General features: G+C 41.2%; 1 protein-coding gene across 1 annotated transcript in view; it reads right to left on the bottom strand.

The window, feature by feature from the left end:
• Positions 1–20,149, bottom strand: part of MYH15 (myosin, heavy chain 15) — a 48,946-nt gene that overhangs the window by 12,243 nt on the left and 16,554 nt on the right. The window contains exons 15-34 of the mRNA XM_014947183.1: positions 19,010–19,159; positions 17,862–18,032; positions 16,840–17,019; positions 15,419–15,551; positions 13,468–13,535; positions 11,962–12,049; positions 11,614–11,731; positions 11,181–11,304; positions 10,373–10,509; positions 9,734–9,989; positions 9,056–9,298; positions 8,274–8,450; positions 7,606–7,751; positions 6,922–7,012; positions 5,607–5,996; positions 4,509–4,635; positions 3,293–3,411; positions 2,606–2,802; positions 1,241–1,590; positions 546–670 (exon numbers count right to left, since the gene is read on the bottom strand). Of these exons, the coding sequence (XP_014802669.1) occupies positions 546–670; positions 1,241–1,590; positions 2,606–2,802; positions 3,293–3,411; positions 4,509–4,635; positions 5,607–5,996; positions 6,922–7,012; positions 7,606–7,751; positions 8,274–8,450; positions 9,056–9,298; positions 9,734–9,989; positions 10,373–10,509; positions 11,181–11,304; positions 11,614–11,731; positions 11,962–12,049; positions 13,468–13,535; positions 15,419–15,551; positions 16,840–17,019; positions 17,862–18,032; positions 19,010–19,159 (3,390 nt within the window). The remainder of the gene's footprint in view (positions 1–545; positions 671–1,240; positions 1,591–2,605; positions 2,803–3,292; positions 3,412–4,508; positions 4,636–5,606; positions 5,997–6,921; positions 7,013–7,605; positions 7,752–8,273; positions 8,451–9,055; positions 9,299–9,733; positions 9,990–10,372; positions 10,510–11,180; positions 11,305–11,613; positions 11,732–11,961; positions 12,050–13,467; positions 13,536–15,418; positions 15,552–16,839; positions 17,020–17,861; positions 18,033–19,009; positions 19,160–20,149) is intronic.

The following is a 20,149-nucleotide window of genomic DNA, read 5'->3' as shown; positions in this document are numbered from 1 at the left end:
TTTCACTTGGTTTCTGAGACTGCTACCTTTTTTTTTATGCATGTGTCAATATCCAACACAATTTCTGAGACCTTATAAAATTTAAAGTCACCACAAGATTTGTTTTCTCTTATTCTTAAAAACAGGAAATGGTGAATTTGCTGTTGGAAACTAGACCTTAGAAATATCTGATAATGCTCAACAGAATGCTCAGAAGTTCCTGTTTCCTGTAAGACTGAAATATCCTATGCAGAAGCGAGCAAGGGCTGGATTTTCAGGAGGTAGGCAGAAGATTTCTGAGCTTCTTGAAAAGAAAAAAAACCGAACTCAACAATAAAAACCCCAAACCTACAAGGCACCTCCTTTGAAAGGGCCTCCACTGATGATCTTAGACCTAACATCTCCAAAAGTCACCAGTTAATCTTGAAAACCCCGGTTAGCAAGGCCAGAGGAGCTGGGTGCAGAGACCTAACAATCAACACATCGGCTGTGTTGCTGAGAGGCTGAAAAAGGAAGGAGAGTCATAAAGACACCCTTTCCTCTTCCCTTGAGCTTTATTTCCTTACCTCTGCTTCTTCCAGAGCCAGCTGAACTTCTGACTTCTCTTGTTCAACCTGTTTCTTGACTTTTTCTATTTCATGGAGGCTCTTGTTTCCTTCACTAATCTGATTGGTCAGATCAGAAATCTCCTCTGAAACAAAAAGGATGGACAGATTTAGTGATCAGAGTGTCCCAAACATACTGCAGTTTACAGAGTGTGAACACAGGACCCATGTCTCAAACTGCTACCTCAAGGGCTTGTCTGTACACAAGCGCTGCCTTACTTTCAATTACAGCAACTTTTTTTGCCTGACCTAGTTGAACGCACACACTTTCTTGTAAATGCATTTTGAAGTGGTCACAGCAGTTTAGTTTTTATCTGTTATCTGCAGGGTAGCAACACTATGCTCTGCTCTGGGAGCTATCTTGGCTTCATCTGCTGCACCTTTGTCATCTTTCTTGTTCCTCCCCTGAGACTGGCACCTCTGCCAGTGAGCTTCATTGGCAGGTGAGCAAAGGGAAGCTGCTCCTCTCTGGCCATAACAATTTCTGTTTAAAACTTTCATTGCCAGCATCAGTCAGTGTTTCCAAACAAATCAGACAGTTAGTCTCAAGGATGAGATAAATGCCTTTCCCCACAGCTGTTACAGGGCACCTGCATCCCTCTGGCTGTCCAGTGGTGTGGATCTCACACCGGACGTGGGTCCTGAATGTAGCCTACCTTGGAGGTTCTTGTTTTCCCGTTTCAACGTCTCCAGATGGTCCAGTGTCTCCTCATAGGCATTCTTCAGCTTGAAGAGCTCAGTGCTGAGGCCACGGGCCTCCTTCTGGGAAGCCTCCAGCTCAGCCTGTGACTCTTCGTACTTCTGCTTCCAGTCATTGATGATCTTGTCAAACCCACGCTGCTTCTTGTCCAGGGAGGCAGCTGCTGAGTTGGCCTTCTCTAGGTCAATCATCATGTCTTCCAGCTCATTCTGCAGCCTGTGCTTGGTCTTTTCCAGAGAAGAGCACTTGGCATTGGCCGCCTCGATTGCTTCCTCAGCTTCTTGCAGGCGAGCGGCAAGCTTCTTCCTACCAGGTAGGAAGAGACAGTGAAATAACTGAGTGCCACCACTGCCATGGTATCCAGAAAAACTGACACTAAAACAGTACCCTCAATAAATCAGTTTTGAAAGGGAAAATTGGGGGGGATGGGGGGGACACAAGGGGAAGGGAGGGGAAAATCAAGCCTATAGAGAGAAGGGGCTGCAATATACAAAAAACTAGCTTAAATTATGAATGCTGACATATGGCAGATAATTTTGTGCATGTGTGCGTGTATGTGAATATTTGAAATAGAACTTTTGAACTCTCAGGCAGCAGCTTGCTACTTCCTAGCTGTAACCAGTATGAGCTGATAGTAAATTTTGATAAGACCTGGTCTAAATGAAACCATCGTGTTCCTCCATAGAAAGAACCACCAGTTAGGAGGCTCATCACACCTTGGGCTTTTATTCATAGACTATTTAGATTGGGAAAAGGGGGCTGGAAGTCCTGGCAAGAAGAGGTCCTGGAAAGAAAAGAGGGAACACCAAGAAGAATGTTAAGATGCTAGATAGAAAAAATATACTAGAAGTGGGGGAAGACCTTGCAGATTGGAGATGCACAGAGGCAGATGCTGGAGATGCTCAGAGACCTTGCCCAGCAATGCCTGAAACTGGTAATTGGGAGCAGCTGCACGGCACGAGCCAGCATGACTTTCTGCCCTACCTTCCCAGGGCAGCCACCATCTCCCTGCTGGGAAGGGAAGTCAAGACCTGGGGAACGTAGCACTGAGCCGGGGCAAAGGAATTGAGTTTGTGAGATAAAAAGGTTGGCTAATCTAATCTTCTTAGTTCTTAAGCCCCAGAATCCACATCCACTACCCCATGGTCAAGGACTCAACAGAAACATTGAGCTGCTCAAGCAATGAAAAGAACAGGACAGCCACAAATGGCAGCAATGAGCCAGAGGGATTTTTCCAACCAGATTGCCCTATTTCCTTAGTGCCCTAACGAGTCCCAGGGAGCACAGTCTTGCCAGGCAAGGGCACATGTAACCCACTTACTTGGCATCTTCCAGCTCCTCAGTTCTCTGAATGGCGTCAGTCTCATACTTTGTTCTCCACTGTGCCACTTCTGCATTTCCCTTGGAGAGAGCCCGCTGCAGCTCTGCCTTGGCTTCTTGCTCCTCCTCATACTGCTCCCGCAAGAGATCACAGTCGTGCCTGGCCGCTTGCAGGGCATGAGCCAGGGCATTTTTGGACTGCAGGGATAGAAAGGCCACAGCACTGCAGGGTTACCTACAGGAAACCCAAACAAACAGCCCCTAGCAATTTGAATGGAGGCTTAAGCCTTTTTTCCTTCTTTCCTCTGGCCTTGATATTCCAGGTCAAGTGAGGTAAGAAGTGTTTGAAGTTATCCCTAACTGGTGACATGCTGAGGAAGCTATCAAGACTGAAGATAATCTGACACCTTTGGAGAAGCATCCAAACTTTTAAGACACAAGGTCTGAGATTTTGGCCATCCTACTGGCTAAGTTTTATTTAACAATTATGGATGCTAATTATTTTCCCAAACTCTTCTCCTGTGATTTGGCTCAGTCAGGGGCAAGAACTTATATCTGTACAATTACCAAGAAGGATTCTCATTCCTATGTCTCCTTTCCCTTTTCCAGCCTTTTATCCAGGCTACAAGTGAACATGAAGAGTTTTCCCCCTTCCATCTTAATGAATGGGACACAGTCAAAGCATTACCTTGGTTTCCTCTTCTAGCTGTCTCCTAAGTTCTTCAATCTGTTGTGTAAATGATGTTTTCCCCCGGGACAGCTGACTTATCAGTGACTCCTTCTCTTCGAGTTGTCTCACAAATTCACCTGTCACAGGATTTAACAAAAAAAATGTAAGATGATGAAATGACAAAGTCCCAGCCAAAATCAAAGTGCCACCTGGCCAATTCTGCTGAGGAAAAGAACTAACAGTGATTGTGGCTGACCTTTTGTGAAGCTGCTTCTAAAGTTGTAACAATCAAACATTTCACTAAGATAGTTTTCCTTAGGGTCTTTTATTGTTTGTTGGGGGGGGTGTTGTGGTTTGGTTTTGTTTTTTTAATTTTTTGTTCTGCCAATACCTTGATTCATTAATTTTAGTTCAGCTCATGGATCAGACTAGACTGACGCCTACTTGCATGTGCAGTTGTAGCTGGTTTTATTTATACTTTTCTTCACTACTTTACATTGCTTTTTCACAGAGTTCTTTTCAGAGGTCTGGAAAGCACCCTGAGAACCTCCAAATGACCAGCACACAGAACTGAGGGACACATAAGGAGAACTTCATATATCAAAAGAAGGGCATCACTGTGGGGTGGAAATTGCAGCCTTAAAGGAGTACATAGAACTAACAAGAAAACACACAGGAAATCAAACATATGTCTTTCGAAATACATAATTCAGTGGTATCTGATGAGGATGCAGATATTTAATACTACTACAGACATTTAACTACTCTGACTAAAATCATAGTAAGCACTTAGAGGACATGTGGCATTTTTGGTTGGATGTGAGCATCTTCTAGAGTGCAATGCCCAAGGTCACGCTGAGGAAGATGGTATTCACACAGAGAGCAGCAGTATGCCAACTCCTTCATCTTCCTTCCAGCATTACAAGATAGATGTACATGTCCTTGTTCCTGAAACTGGGTACCTAGCCAGCACATCCATTTCAGTTCATGAGATGGTATCACAGTATGCTGGTAAATATGGTTACACATTTGTTTTAAAAGCCAGTTGAAGGGAAGATAGTAAAAATATTGAAGATAAGAAAGTCAAAAGACACAGCCACTGCTTCATTCAGCAATCCTAGTCCAGCCATCTTCAAGCAGATGCCATTGCATAATACATCTGACTGACGTACTGCTGAGACACACTTGATAGACTGTTTCCAGGTAACTTATTTTAATCTGAAGACACACATACCATTCTCACTCTGGAGTTTTGTCTTCTGAGTAGTGAGGTCATTCATGAGGCGAGTCATTTCCTCCAGTTTAGTTTTTGTCTCATTCAGGTGGTCTTCATAAGTGCGGCAAAGTTTCTCTGCATTTGCCTAACAGGAACCAGGAGACAAGACATACAAAGCTGTAGTCTCCAGGCAGCAGTTTAGAAACAGCAGCCTTTTTTTTTTTTTTTTTTTTTGCCTTTCAGAGAAATGGCGGATAGCAAAAGCACAAATAGCACTGCAGTAGAGCAGGGAATAGTAGCCCTGTGTCTACAGTCCCAGGGGTCTTCCCAACAGATCAACTTCCCCAGTTATTTTCCCTGAATTGCGTTCTCAACCGAAGCACCAGCATAAAAAGACTCTGCAAGAACTTCAAAAGCAATCACATGCCTATGAAGTTCACGCATAATCCTCCTCATAATTGCTAGATGGGAAAATCACCTCCAATGAAAATTGCTTTACTGATTCTGCTTTAATTGCCATTTATCATAAACTGAGTTTGATGACAGCTTTCTAACTCTCAGAACACTGAAATTTCTTTTCTTCACTTGCACAGAAAGAATTCTAAAGAGTGCTCTGAAAGCTACCAAGATTATCTACTCAAGAAACAAAGCTGTAATTTGGCCATAGGAAGTAAAACCACACATGATAGTCATGCAAGCCTTTGCTTTGCACTCCTTGCCAACATGGGTGAAAGCTGAACCAAGGGCAGGATCTGAGAGGACTCTGTTTAGGACAGGAGATATCCAGCCTTGGATGGCATCACCCCAGTCATCACCAGCCCGGGGGAGCACAATTTAAATGACACAGTTTTATGCTCTGAGATCTACAGATAAACAATATGCCTGCAACTGGGGATGCACTATGTGTTTTAGACAGGCCATCTTAATTACTGTCCCATCTCCAGGTAAAAAGTGTATACCACCTGGGAAGGGGGGATATTGTGCATATAAGCATCCTCAGATTGCAAGACACCACCTTCTAAAACACTGCAGCCCTACCAGATGTCCTGGGAAACCTTCAGACCAGCCTTAGCTACACATGTCCTTTGAAGGTTTGGGAAGCCTCAGCACCCTTACCTTTCCCTTAACCATCTGCTCCATGTTGGATGACAGATCATCGACTTCCATCTTCAGCTCACTTTTCTCCTTTTCCAGTTTCTGCTTGACCCGCTGCAGGTTGTCCAGTTGCTCCCCCATCTCAGCCACACTGTCTGCATGCTTCTTCCTCAGGGTGGCGGCTGTGGCTTCGTAGTGCAGTGTGGCCTCCTCAAGGTCCCTCCGCAGCTTCAGGAACTCCGCCTCACGTTTCTTGTTCATCTCCAGCTGGGCAGCTGTGGCTCCCCCTGCCTCCTCAAGTCGCTCGCTTAATTCCTCCAGCTCTCGGGACAAGTCGGATCTCTGCTTTTCCACCTTGGCTCGAGCAGCTCTTTCTGCTTCCAACTCCTCTTCTAGTTCTTCTATACGAGCCTACCAAAGAGACATGAACACCTTTGGGTCACCTTCATGATGACTCCCATTGGAATACCTTGAAGCACCTTACAAATTCTTAAATCCTCTGCCAGCCCACACTTTACAACACAGGTGGAGGGACAGCAACTTGGCCATTTGTGCCAATAAATCAGCTCTTGAGCTAGAGTAAGAATGATGAGTCAAATCTTTCTCACAGCAGATTGCTCTCCAAGTTTGATTTTGAGACATTTAGGTCAAGTGCACTGACCTTATGTACTTGACATTCAGTTGAAATACATGAGAGAAATTACTTGATAGTAGGAGTAGCAGCAACAAATTGTCATTGAAGGGGATGGACTCTTTGTTCCCATTTTAAGAGCTCTGTGCCTGAAGTAACCTCTCTCTAGGAGTGTTAAGACAGGATTTCAAATACAGCAGTGTGTAGAATTGCATGAATAATGAATGTTCATTGGGAGCTGTCTTTTTTATGAAACCGTCATTTTGACCAACCTACACTTCATGTCCAAGTTCTGCAAATGTTCCTCATTTCCAAGAAAAGCAGAGCTGATGTTTTGGGTTAAGACATTTTTGTTTTGACTGTGCTGACTTTCTTTGGCCTTTTTGTTTCTCTTGAAAATTTCCTGTGCATTTGAGACCTTCCCCTAAATTTCAAATCCATGCTTATCACTGCTGAACCCAGCATCCACCTTCATCTCCGTGGTTTGGAACAATATTACTTGCTTAAAACAAAACACCAAAGCCTTTCTGCCTTGCCTGAAACCACCAGCATTCTGTGGTCATATGTCCTGATACTGTGAAGGAATCACTACAGAAAAGCATCCTGAGGGAAAAAAGGGATCAGTCTGGGAAGCTACGGATTGGCACTTTGGGTCTCAAAGCCGAGCTGCTTATCCTAGGATACATGAGACAGAAGCAAGCTAACCTGAAGCTCCTTGATTTTCTTCTGCAGCTGCATCACTATAGCTTGTTCATCTTCTATCTTGGAATTCAGCTGGCTCATTTCAAATTCTTTCCTGCCACAGAAAGGAAAATCCGACTGTCACAATTTTGCCTGTAGCTTCAAGTTAGGCTTTTGCAATATTTAAAGAATTGTTCAATAAAACTTCTAGCGTATCTAAAAATGAAAGCAATCCTCATGTACATGTATTTGCATCAAAACACATCTTCCTCTGAGCAGTGGTTGCCAAGTCAAGACTCTGTATGAATTTGTGCAATTACAATTCTGGTTCTTTGTATCATACAAAAGTAACATTATTTTCAGACTCAATGGAAAAATATATTTAAGAGTCAGGCCTTTCAACAATACTGCCATAGCTAGTTAGGATGGACAACTTTTTAGAGACTTGATTCAGCTTTCTCCTCTAAGCAGTGAAGAACATAAATAACTTTTTTTTTTTTAAATGCTGGAAAGTGTAATGAATTCTAATGTTTCAGGTATACTGTGCACAAGTAAGAGTGATTTTCCCTCCTTCCTTGCCAACACACTCTCTCATCATGAAATTTCCTTTTAGCCACCATCATCAGAGCAGGATAACACACGTGAAGGCTCTGAAATGACAGTGGTAACTCCGCTGCTTTATTTTGTACAACAGAATCAATCTCTTACTTTTTTAGCTTTTCTTCCATCTGCAGCTTATCGTTCTCCAAGTCCATGACACTCTCTTGAGTCAACTTCAAATCCCCTTCCAGTTTGCGTTTTGCCCTTTCCAGGTCCATCCTCACTTTCTTCTCTTGTTCAAGTGAGCCCTCAAGCTTTAGGATCAAAGTCACTTATTAAATATATTGAATACTGATGTTTTACAGTCAGATGTATGCTGAGCCCAGTTTTGTGCTGAGCTATAGCAAATTACAAAGCAGAAATACTTAAGTACAAGCATCCCATTTTACATTTTTTGTTTTCTAGAAGCCAGTGGGTGTATGGGCTAAAGAAATATAACGTAAGGGTTAGTCTATGTTTTATATTTGTCACTAAGAGAACTGTAATGCTTGCACAAAGTTCTGTTTGACTTCATGCCAGTTACCTTGCAAATTCAAACAGAGTGGATTTTCCCTGGTTAATGCACTCCTTTCAAAGGCTGAACTACACAGATAAAGTTTTATAGTATTCCTGTAATTATACCTTTTAGAGACAGTACAAGGACTGTATTTCTAGCTCTGTGATCATTTCTAAAATGACAGGAATACATTTCAAAGCTTTGCAACATTTCAGGCTCATGAAAACTGTAAGTGGTGGACAAATAACCCTGGGGAAACATGAAGGCAGAGCCAGCTTACATCATCCACTTGCTGTTCCAGTTTCACTTTAGCTTTGCTCAGTGTGTTGACCTTGTCCTCCTCTGCTTGCAGGTCATCCAGAACTTGTTGATGAGCTTCCTGCAAGGACTTTTTCTCCTTAGTAAGTTTGCTGATATTTTCATCAAGAGTCGCCATTTCTTCTGTCAGATTTTTGACCTGTGTGAGAAAAGAAGATGTATTTGTAAGACTTTGAAGCAAGAATTTATCATAATCTGGCTCAAATGGCTGGCTGTACCAAATTTTTTATGCAGGAAGACAATGGAAAGGCAGGCATTTCTCCCCACCCCCAGCCCCATGTGGCTTTTTGAGTGAAATTGCCATCAAGGGAGCCAGTGTGTGCCAGTCCTTGTGTGGGTTTAGTACATTCTTTCAAATGTACTAAATTATTTTCAAATTTCACTCCCGTTGTGGTGGACTCCAGCTTCTGATTCTCTCTGGGAGAATTAGGAGACAAGGTTTACATTTACATGCCCGAAGAAGAAGAGCTGAAAGAACTCATGGTTACCACAGAAAATAATTTACTTAAAAATGCCCAAACTATACATAATGCTTTAGCTGAAGTGCAGCAAAACTCACTTCAGAAAAAGGGAAACTTAGGCCCAGAGTTAAATTTTTTTCCCTCATAAAGCCAAATATATCTGCATATACTGATCCTTTGGTACGTAACAGATAGTGTAAAACCATCAGAAGACTGTAGCTCTTGTCATAAAGGTAATCCATGCCCAATCTCTTTTGAATATATGGTGAAGTCCTAAAAGTACCTTGTTTTCTGTAGCATGCTTCTCTTTCTCTACTTTTGCAAGTGTAATTTCAAGATCATCAATATCCTTCTTGAGTTCAGAGCACTCATCTTCCAATTTTCTCTTCTTAGAAGTAAGCTCAGAATTCATCTCCTCCTCGTCCTCAACCCGCTCTGTCAGTTCCTTGACTTTGGCCTCCAGCTGAATCTTGGATTTAATCAACAAGTCGCATCGTTCCTCAGCATCTGCCAGAGTGTCTTGCTCCTGGTGTGGCACAAGAAAGAGGACAGCAATGACTGCCTGGCCTTTTTTCTTCCTCACTTGTCCCCTATCCTCTAAGTGGTCAGAGAGCCTGATCCAACAATACAGAACAGCATAAGGAAAATTTCCTACTCCTGAACTCAGAAGACAAGACCAACAAGTAATTAACGGAGCAGGATGTGACACCGGTGAGCATGGCTAGTCCCATATAAATCTGCTTCCACATCTGACATGGACATTGACAGAACCTGCTAAGATTTGCATTGCTAGCCCCTCTAGTTATGTGATAGAACATGAGAATTTATATCCACTCTCATTTTTTGCAAGATTGACAAGACCAACAGCTTATTTTGACTGAATTGCACTAACACTCGGGTCTTTAAGTCCTTGAGTTTCAAAGAACATCTAATAAATATATGAATATATGTGTCTACTCACAGCTTGGAGCTGGAGAAGCAAATCATTTTTTTCCTGAACTAGAGAGACTTGTTTTTCTTCAAGTTCCTTTCTCCTGGCTTCAGATTTTTCCAGGGCCTCCTTCAGTTTCAAGAACTCTTCCTTCATATTGGCCATCTCCTTTTCAGTTTCTGCAGACTTCAGAAGAGGTTTGATCTTAAAGAAAAGCTTCATCCAGGGCCAGTTCTTCACAGCCATAAAAGCACGGATGTTCCACTGAATTACAAGAAGGGCATCCCTGGTTTGAGAAGAAAACAAACAAAATTCTCTAAAGCTTAGCCTGAATTGAGAAAGTGAGGTTTGGTTTTTTTTTTTTCATTCTCAGTCAGTTTTGTGGCTTTGTTCTCAGTAATATTAGGAACTTGTACTAGGTTCCAAGATATACAAGAAACTTCCTCCACATCCCTTGGTTTTCATGGACATGAAAAATTTCCAAATCTGATTTTTGCCGGAGCTGCAGGCAACTAATATACAGTTGCTATTATTTTTATCATACACCCACTTTAAACCTTAAATTTAGGGTTGGCTATAGCCTTAGGGAATGTAATAATGGCTCTATTCAATATATAATTAAATGGTAATGACTATTATCCACTAAAATTTAAGGGGATGCCTTCATACCTGCGCTCCACTATCTTCTGAAACTCAATCCGCATCAGTCTTCCACGTGCTCTTGCCTGGATCATCGTTAAGATTTTCGCAAGTCTCTCATCCCTCATTTCTTCTAGATGGCCCAAGAGACCAGCCTTGAAGAACACCTGGTACATGTACAGATGTCATTTCACCAGAACGAGTTATTTTATTCCAGAGTTACACCGACCTTATTGAAATCTTTCAGAAGAATGGTATTTTTATTGACACATTGTAAAGTAAAAGACTATAGAGGGCCAAATACTATTTGCATCAGGGACTGCACTGTACAGTTCTGAGGTTGTTTTAAAGCCAGGTGTCATCTCTCCAGTTGTGAATAGGCCAAACTATTTTATTGCCATGTTTTTATTGCCACAGCACTTTTCAACTGTGGCAGGGTTCAAAGCGGGTCAGCTGAACCACAGATCCCAGCTCCCAGAGATCCCTGCTAACGGGATCATGTCATAATTGCACATGGCCTCATTTCAAAAGCTGCAGCTGATCTTGAGGGCCATATATTACGTGTAACTATATTATATTAAATAAGGTATTGTTTTACTGGGGGGCATAGAGCATCAGCTGCTGCTGTGTCCACTTTTAGTGTTGCTGTAATAAAAGCTTTGTGGGAGCTTGAGCCAGAAAAATAAAATTCCTCTAGCACAGCTTAAAAATTAATATCACTTTGCTGCCATATTGCTGGTTCCTTGTATTATTTACTCTTCAGTAATCACCACCACCAGAAATTGCATAATGTTCTACTCTGCAAATTGGGTACTAGATCCAATACTTTTCTCTTTACCTTGGTGTGTCCAAAACGATATTGGTTATGGTCAACATCTAAAGATGCCAGCAGTTTTTCAGCAGCTTTTCTGCTATCCACAAATGTATCCTCCGGGATTGCGCCTGGATTCAGAATGCGGTACCTGTTAATAACAGATGAGCAATGAGTAAAATTGACCTAGATTCTGCCTGGTTTTTTTTTTTGTTTGTTTTGGTTTTTTTTGGTTTACCACTGAAAACTTAAAGAAACTAAAGTAAAAAGTCACCTAGGGTAATTTCCTACTTTGCATCTACACAGACACAAGCAAGAGCAGAATTCTGCCTCCCGTGTTCAGACAAACAATGGAAAATAAACTTGAATGGAATAATATACCTCAAACTAAAATGAGAAGACATACTTTGCTTATTTTGACTGATGGGTTAGGACAGGAGATGACACAGTTCTGCATTACCTTTGTTTAAAGTCAGCGTAAAGCACCCTGTTTGGGAAACCCTTACGGCAAATGCGGATGCCTTCCAGGACACCATTACAGCGGAGCTGATGCAAGACAAGGAAAGCATCCATTTCACCTACAGGGGAAAAACAAGGCTAAATTAAAAGGAGCTTCTCCATAGGGCTTAATCTTTGTTTCACTGAGAGAACTGGAAAATATGAGGTGTCATGTCCTGAAAGAGCAAGACCATTGGATAAGGTGAACAACACAGACAGTATTTTAGTACAATCTGGTGACTTGGAAATAAGTATTGGAATGACATAGTTCAAATATACTAAAATTTTAAGACTGTTGTGTTTTCCATACCTGGAGTTTTTGATTCATTGGGGATAATGCATCGTACAAAGTGAGGGGCTGTAGATTTTAGGTTAGTCATCAGCTTATTTAAATTTTCCTAGAACAGACATATTAAAAACACAATTAGCTTTAGCGGTTTAGTGGAATTCCCGTCACTTATTTCTTTAGTTTGTCAGCTGTTAAGATTATTAAATTCATCTCTCTAAATAGTCTCCAACAAAATTATAAGCTTACCAAAAATATTACAGAGAAATGTGTTCAAATAAACCAAAGTATGAATTAACTTTTTTATAGGAATCGACATCAGTTTTAGCAAAGTCTTAAAAAGACACATTTTACTTACAACCCCAGAAATGTCAGAAACAAAATGAACAGCAAGCAAGATGCAGTATCATCCTGTGGAGCATTTCTGTAAAGCCAAATGCATTTTTGCCTAGTCACTTCCCGGCTCAGTGAGCATAGTTCACCTTTCCCATCTGTTCCTCCTAAAAGTTAGACTTTTATCCTACTGGCCAAACATTTTTCCTTTATTGAGCTTAACCAGACACCGGCCAGGCAGGCAGCAAGCTAACTCAGAAGAAGCCAACCATTCAGTGCCTACCAGTGATCACTAAGCTCTGTGGAAAGTGTCTAGTAAGCAGAAAATGGAGACCATTGGAGGTGGAATAAATAATGTCATCAGTACGACTTTCAAAGTGAAAATTTCTTATGTGCCAGTCAGGACAATAAGTGAGACAATCTGGTCTGTGTACTGAGCAGCTCCTTGTGTGCTGGGAAGTGGGCTTCTGTTTGTGGGTTATTAAATTACTGTCTGAGTGATCCTTCAGCTATCTTTACACTTCTTCAGCTGGTAAGGTATAGCTCATTATTTCCTTTCATGAGGAGTACTTCCAAACAAGATAAAATGACATGAGTAGTGACAGATAACTGCTTCTTTCCCTACCTGAGGTTTTCCTACATTACACCTTCCTCAGTGCTACCCAGAATAAATTGTGCTAATGGTAAATTAAAGCTCCCATTTTTTCCCAGGGATGATCCTAGCGACAGCTTCCATCAGAAGCACATGCCAGTCCCAGCTGAAGGGAATTACTCAGGAAAAAAGAGGCCATATGACACTCCATTCAACAACTTCTGTTCTCCATGACTGCTCTAACCCTAGGATCCAATTACAAAGAGCAATCAGATAGGGACTAGCAAATTACTTGCAATCAGTTCCTGTTCCACAAGCATGCATGAAGCAATAAGTGATAAAGGTTGTTTACAAGATTTTGTGATACTTTCTCAAATAAAATTGAAACCACTTCATCTCTTGGATGTTCAAAGAAGGTAAAATGGAGCAGCCCCTCACATATGTAGTTTTAATAACAATATATTCACTTAGCCAAGGGCAGCAACCCAAGCCTCAAATCAAATTCTGATGTTCAATTTAAATTCTTTATGTCCAATCAATCCTTAACATTCCTCTTCAATGTATTTTCTTGACTCAAACCATCACGTGAGGAGAGGAAAACCAACCTTGTGCAATGAGGACACTGTTTGAAAAGAAGCACCTTTCTTGCGTTTCTTTTCTCCACCCTGGTCAGCTAAGGAGAAAAAAAAAAAAAAAAAGAAAAAAATTACAATCTGTATCTTAGTAAGGGGTACAGGCAGGGCATGGGAGACAGACAAACTGTTTCAATAGCACAACTTCCTTTGAAAAGCATAGCTAATGACTTGATGGCTCTGATTGCTCAAATATTATACAAAACATTCTGAACATCAAGTGTGATATATCGCAAGTTGCAGCTCTCTGTCCATGCTTAGGATTCTTGTCAAAGACCGCTGTAAGCTTTCTGGATTGCATTTGCATTTCAGATCTACACAACATCACTTGTTATGCAGAAAGTCCATAAATATGAAAAGGGCAGAAAAATAACTTTTAACAAAATAGAGTCAGTTGTAGTTCATTAAAAAGCCTATAGGCCTGGACGAGATGATGAAGAAAAGTAATGCTTAGGGGAAATTTATACGGAATTTCACTGAATTTTTAGAGTTGGAAGGGACCATAGAGATCATGTAGTCCAACTCCCAAGTTCTTTACATTGTATAGACACTGATTCTTGTGTCTGCTATGCAGTCACTGAACTTGAGCAAGTAATGTTTGTCCAGAATAGAGGGAAATGAATATTTATTTTGTAATTTTAGATATAGTAGCTTTGCATCCCCTGAATCTTGCTTAAAGCTTCAGAGTCAAAATCATTCAGATCCTCCAAAGGAATGCTAGTTTCTGACATGACCTTTATGAAGTTTCACAAGAGCCAAACATGACCCAAAAATGTACGACAATAGCTGCAGCTTTCTAAACACTGGACCATTAGATCATTCCCAGGAGGTCTGGCATTCTGTCACCTGTCAACAACAGTCAGCATAAAAGGAGAAGTGAAGAGTGCAATGTGCTTGATGCAATTATCCACAGCCTTTCCCTCTTTTGAAAGTGACACTGCCAAGACTGGCAGAAGCTGATCTGGACAGGCTGTTCTTTTCTCCTGACACCAAGGAAAAGCAAGGTAGTATTCTGACTGACAGGAATATCCACAGGCAAATAGGCAGTTGGTAACTTGCAAGAATTTGCTAGTGGCAGGATTTTTGTTATTTACATTCAGCTCCATCTCTTATTCACATTATGAAGTCTGCTTGTTTCCTCAGAAAGGGTCTTACGATTCATGACAACCACATCTATAGAAATAAGGTTACTAATAAATAGGCTGTAAGTGATTGCAACTTCAGGACATCAGAGCTACATCTTTGTAATGAATGCCAGTCTTATTTACTTAAGATCAATTTTCTGGATGCTTGCTACTTGCCTTCTCACAATTGATTCTGTGGAATGCATACAGCTTAAGTGCATTCTCAAACATACATTAGTCTTGCTAAACAAAAAAAAACCCTGACAACCCAGCAAGCAAAAAAGGAAGATGTATTGGCAAAATCATCTACTTCGGCCAATGTGGAATGGTGTTTAGGTACCTTCAGTGCCTATTTACCACCAATCCAACAAAATATTCCCAAACTCTCTCTTAAACTTTATATTTCTTATTTAATTCAGGATGTCTAGCAAGGAGAACTACAGTGTGGGTAACAAGAGCTGTTCTTGTTCATAGGTATTTACATACACAATTTTTTGTGCAACACTTGCGTGCATTTCTGAACACTCGCATGCTCAAATTCCCCCTGGAGTGTTCACAACACACAGATTTCCTTGCCAAAACTGCTCAGAGGTATTAGGCATTCAAACTAGCTGAGTTAATGGCCTCCTTGTAGAACTGGCAAACTCCTACAGATGCTGTGCACATCTAAATAATTAGTCACTGCCTCATTTAGCATTGAGTCTCAATTGCAGTTGAGAGAATTGTTTTGTTTCTGAAATGCATTGCCAAGCACACATCCCAGAAATGAAAGAAAACCCATGTGAGCTGGTTCTGCTTACCGCTGTCAGCGCCAACGTAGCTTTCAAACAAGCTTGCCAGGAGTTTGTTGGATGACTTTTGGAAAATACCTACTACAGTTTCATTAAGTGGGTCTTTGTTCTTCTCAAGCCACCCAATGATGTTATAGGGAACCTACAGCAAGATATTGAAAACAAACCAGAGGTTGCAAATGTTCCCCTTCAGAGGAGCCAGTAGTCCTTTATGGTTTGCCTTGAAACCAGTGACCTTTTGTAAAGTGCTGCGCTCAGAGCAATACCAGCCACCCAGTTTTTCATCACTTCCCCTCCAATTCTCTGTTTCCTAATACCTGAAACTCTCTTCCTAATAACAACCTCCTGAATCCTGCACACCCCTTCCAAATTATCTGGTCCCTACATCTTCTCATGGACTCCATGTGGTTGGCTGTAAAGATACCACGTCATCAGTGTTCCAGGAAGCCCGCTAATAAGTGCTGAACTATAAAATGTGCAAGTAATAACTTCACTTCACAATAGCAGGCTACACTGGAGTAATCAAGATTTTCTCACAGAAATTTAATCATTAAAATTAAATCTAACTCCTGGACTTTGCCACAGCTCTTAGTGGGAAAATATGTTCCATTATTAGTACCACAAGAGGATGGAAATTCTAATTTTCTTTGCCGAATACATTAACAACTACAGATAAAGAGCAAGATGGGCATTATTTATCTTAATACATACAAAATTAGCTTAATGTTCAATTATAATTTGAAATTAACAGCATCAGGTAGGTTCCAGCTCAGCTGTGCTGAGACTTCATATCAACTCTAGTTCGATAACAGATTTCCTATGTCCCTCTCAAATTCTTTTTGTCTGAAAGGAGAGCTTTGAAATTGGGCGTTGTAGTTCAGGTGTCACAGTACTGGATTGTATTTTCCCTTTCACCCCATCATCATCAGGCCTGTTAACTAAACCTTCACAGCAGAATTCGCCACATTTCTCTTGGTTACCTTGACATATTGGTAGTAACATGAGTAAAAAGTGATGCCAAATCTTTTCTCTTTAAAAAAAATCCCTGAAAGTTAGGCAGAAATTACTTGGTTCATTTGTACAGAGAACCAAGATGGAAAGTTAGATGATGCTGCTGTTTAATCACTAATCTGAGTCTGATTGTTGGAAAAGTGATAAAGGCAAGGCATATTTTCAGCAAAAGCACTATCAATCTTCCTCAGCTTGTTTCATATTTTTTTTTGTGTATCCAAGGATCAGATGTTCTGGAGTCTGGTGGTATCTTACTGTATTGCAATACTTGTGCAGAGAGGGTAGATGTCTGATTTTACTTCTCACTGTTCCTTTCTTCCCCTCTTCATCCTTCCTGCCCTCCCTTGTTGCACACTATGGGCTAAACCCCACCTGGAAGACCTCTAATACAAAGCCTACCCACCAGCAGGGGAACTTACTGCACCAGCATAATGAAGAAGTTCAAAGTGAGCTTCATATTTCCTTTTCTTATCAGGCCTGGGCTTCTGTAAGTTAGGTGACTTGCCAAGATGATTGTCGTAGAGTTTGGCTTTGAATGTCATATCTGTAGCTTTTGGGAACATACATTCCTCTTCAAGGATAGACAGGATTCCCAATGGCTGTGGATTTAAGAACATCTTTGTTGGAAAATGCATAGGCTGCTTGATTTCAGTAGCCGTGCAGCCTTCAAGTTTGATCTGATGGAATTTTAAGCCTGCAGAACTTCTTCTCATCCTGAGGAGGAAGCCTTTCACTATTCTGTTAAAATAGTAACCACACCTTTGACCATTCAGCATGTCACCTCTGCCTTAAGAAGCTTTATAATGACTTCCAAAAAGGGTTTGATGTACCTTTCAAGGCAGGTGGACCAAGTAGCATTTTACTATTTGTGCCTCAGTAAGACATGAACTTCCTAACACTGGACAGATTGTTTGAGGGACTAGGATCATGTGCAGACATCCTACCCCATGCTGGGGAAGTGGTGAGAGGGAAGCAATAGCTCCAGGCTAGGAAGAGCATTAAGGACTTCACACATCAACGTGTAAAGTAAGAAACAGGAGCCTCACGGGGTGAGGTACAGGGCACGTGACTGAAACTCACTATTTGCCCTGAAAAGCTGACAAGTAAGTTTGACATTAAGCATATGTGGACCAAAGTAAATGGAAGAGCAGTAGGGATAGAGGAAGAATTAAAAACCAAGGAAAATTATACAATCATACAAATTAACAGTTACAGCTTGTGTTTACTGTTGCCTCCATAAGGCAAACTTATGGATGTCAAGCCAAGTAGCCACAAATGCTACAAATACTGATTTTCCTTTGATTCTGTATTGCATGTAGAAAAGCAGGAAACTTGTCCTGCTGTTTATCCTGTTCTGTTCACTGGGACACGAGGACATCTCCAAAGGACCATCACGAATAAAACCAATTCAGTTAATACACCTTAGCACTCCTGTACATACCTTCTCAATTAAATCAATGCAGGCTTGCAAGTCCATGCCAAAATCAATGAATACCCAATCAATGCCTTCCTTCTTATACTCTTCTTGTTCCAGGACAAACATGTGATGATTGAAAAACTGTTGCAGTTTCTCATTAGTGTAATTGATGCAGAGTTGCTCAAAGCTGTTAAACTGCAAAAGGAGATAAAAGAGAAGGATTTGCACCCCAGTTGGCTAGGGTAAGTCTTGGTGGAATAGCAAGAAGGAAACCGTTTACATCTAAAACCTTCTAAACAGTAACTGGTTGAGAAACTACTGAGCATATCACTGAAGGCAAAGGAGGGGGAAGTTCAGTAGCAGGTTGCTGGCTGCCTCATGTGCCCTCCTCTGAAGTGTGAGGATGCCCAGATTTGTTCAAGTCTCTCAGGATGCATGAGAGACTTTCCTTCAGCAGCATGCCACACCAGTCCTGCAAAGCAGAGCCAACATTCGCTTTGCTCTGCTGCATAGAGGGAGCAACACATAGCAGTGACAGCAATAAGCACTTATCTTCAGGAATGGATTCTGAGAAACAGAACTTGTGATGTGCTTTTCTCACATAACACTTGTTGACAACAATGATAGAATCACAGAACAGCCCAGGTTGGAAGGGATCTTGAAAGATCCAACTTTTTGTGCGAGAGGGAGCCTAGATGAGATTGTCTAGCACCCCGTCCAACCACACCAGTGAGGGGGACTCTACCACGTCCCTGGGGAGGTTTTTCTAGTGAGTGATTGTTCTCACTATAAAAATTTCTTTCTGTTATTGAGATGAAGATATACTTCTTATATTGATATACAAAAAGGAAGAAATATCATACCCTATAAAAGATACTTTCTCTAAAGAGAAAGAGTGGGAACAATGCATTCTTCTAAAACACAGCCCAAAGAATGTGAGATGTTGTCTTTGCTAAAGGTTGCCACCTTCTTCCTCCCCAGGAACTATCAGCATGTCCAGCTGTGCTAAATGGTGTTTTCTACATCTATTGTAGATATCATGTATACCATTCGCTTTACAACTTTCTCAGCACTTTGCTTTCTGTTCCTTTAGAAAAAGAAATACCCACCCGAGAGCTATCACTTGTTATCTTTTATGTCCTTCCACCAAGTACTCGCATATTAATACTCACATCAAAGATTTCAAACCCGGCAATATCCAGGACTCCAATGAAGAACTGTCTTGGCAGCTTAGTGTCCAAGGTCTTGTTGATACGGACCACCAGCCACTTGAACATCCGATCATACACTGCCTTAGATAAGGCTCCAACAGCATACAAAACCTGGAATACATGTTTCAAAATGCCACCGTGTTGAACAGAATTCACTGTGAAACACAAGGATTTCAGTGCAGTAGCCAATTTCAATCTCTGCTTATGGTTTTTCACAGTGGTCCTCATAATCACCAAGGCACATTTAATACATCACTCAGCTTCTCTCGTTATCTATGCTGACCTTTCTTCGCATTTTGGTCATATATATGTGTGTATACTAACATGTACATAAAGTGCTAGTAAAGTGCCTCTTGGGAAACAGCTGGACAGTGAGTTGCAACTGTTTTAATCCCTTACATTGCCGTGGAAGTTAGGTACCAGAAAGCTCACGGGCTGGATGCCAGCCATGACGTCTGGAGCTACTGCCAGAATAGAGGAGGTCTGTGGTCAAGTTACTCATTGCCACTTGCTTCTAATTTTTGAGAGATGCTGCAGGATATGCAAGCAGGTGATAGGAAAAGTCTGTCAAAAGTCTCTTTAGTGTATGCGTGACTACACGGATAGAACAGACCTCTCTCCAGCAGTTTTCTAGTTTTTGAGACTGTACCACAGCCTGTCTTTAAGCAACAATTTTCACTGTAACCAAATTGCTGCAGTATCTTCTAAAATACTGCTAGCAGTGCTAGCCCAAGGACTTTTGTTTCCTAAGTTAAGAGATACCTTTAAGTGGATATTGCCTTTAGCTGATTGAGGTCACACAGAGCTTAAAATTACATGAATAATGAATGAGTGATGAGCGAATAAATTATCCATGACTCAACTCTTCTAGGTAACTATTCTCATCCAGAATTAGATATCAACTCCTCTGTGGTTTTACTGCATCTGGTTTCCTTGAGTGGCTGCTACTAACACATCATAAAAACAATCCTATCAACGGCAGTGCCAGCCACTATTCCTTTGTCAGTCTCTACCAATTCCCTGCACTATTCCCTCAAGTTTGGGGATATAAAGTGAGAACAACTACTAGAGGTACGTGTTAATATTTCTAGCAGCCGTCTA

Source organism: Calidris pugnax, unplaced genomic scaffold (genome assembly GCF_001431845.1).
Source record: "Calidris pugnax isolate Ruff unplaced genomic scaffold, ASM143184v1 scaffold95, whole genome shotgun sequence".
NCBI lineage: Eukaryota > Metazoa > Chordata > Aves > Charadriiformes > Scolopacidae > Calidris > Calidris pugnax.
Note: the sequence above shows the minus strand (reverse complement) of the source record. Positions and strands in the feature narration are given on the sequence as shown.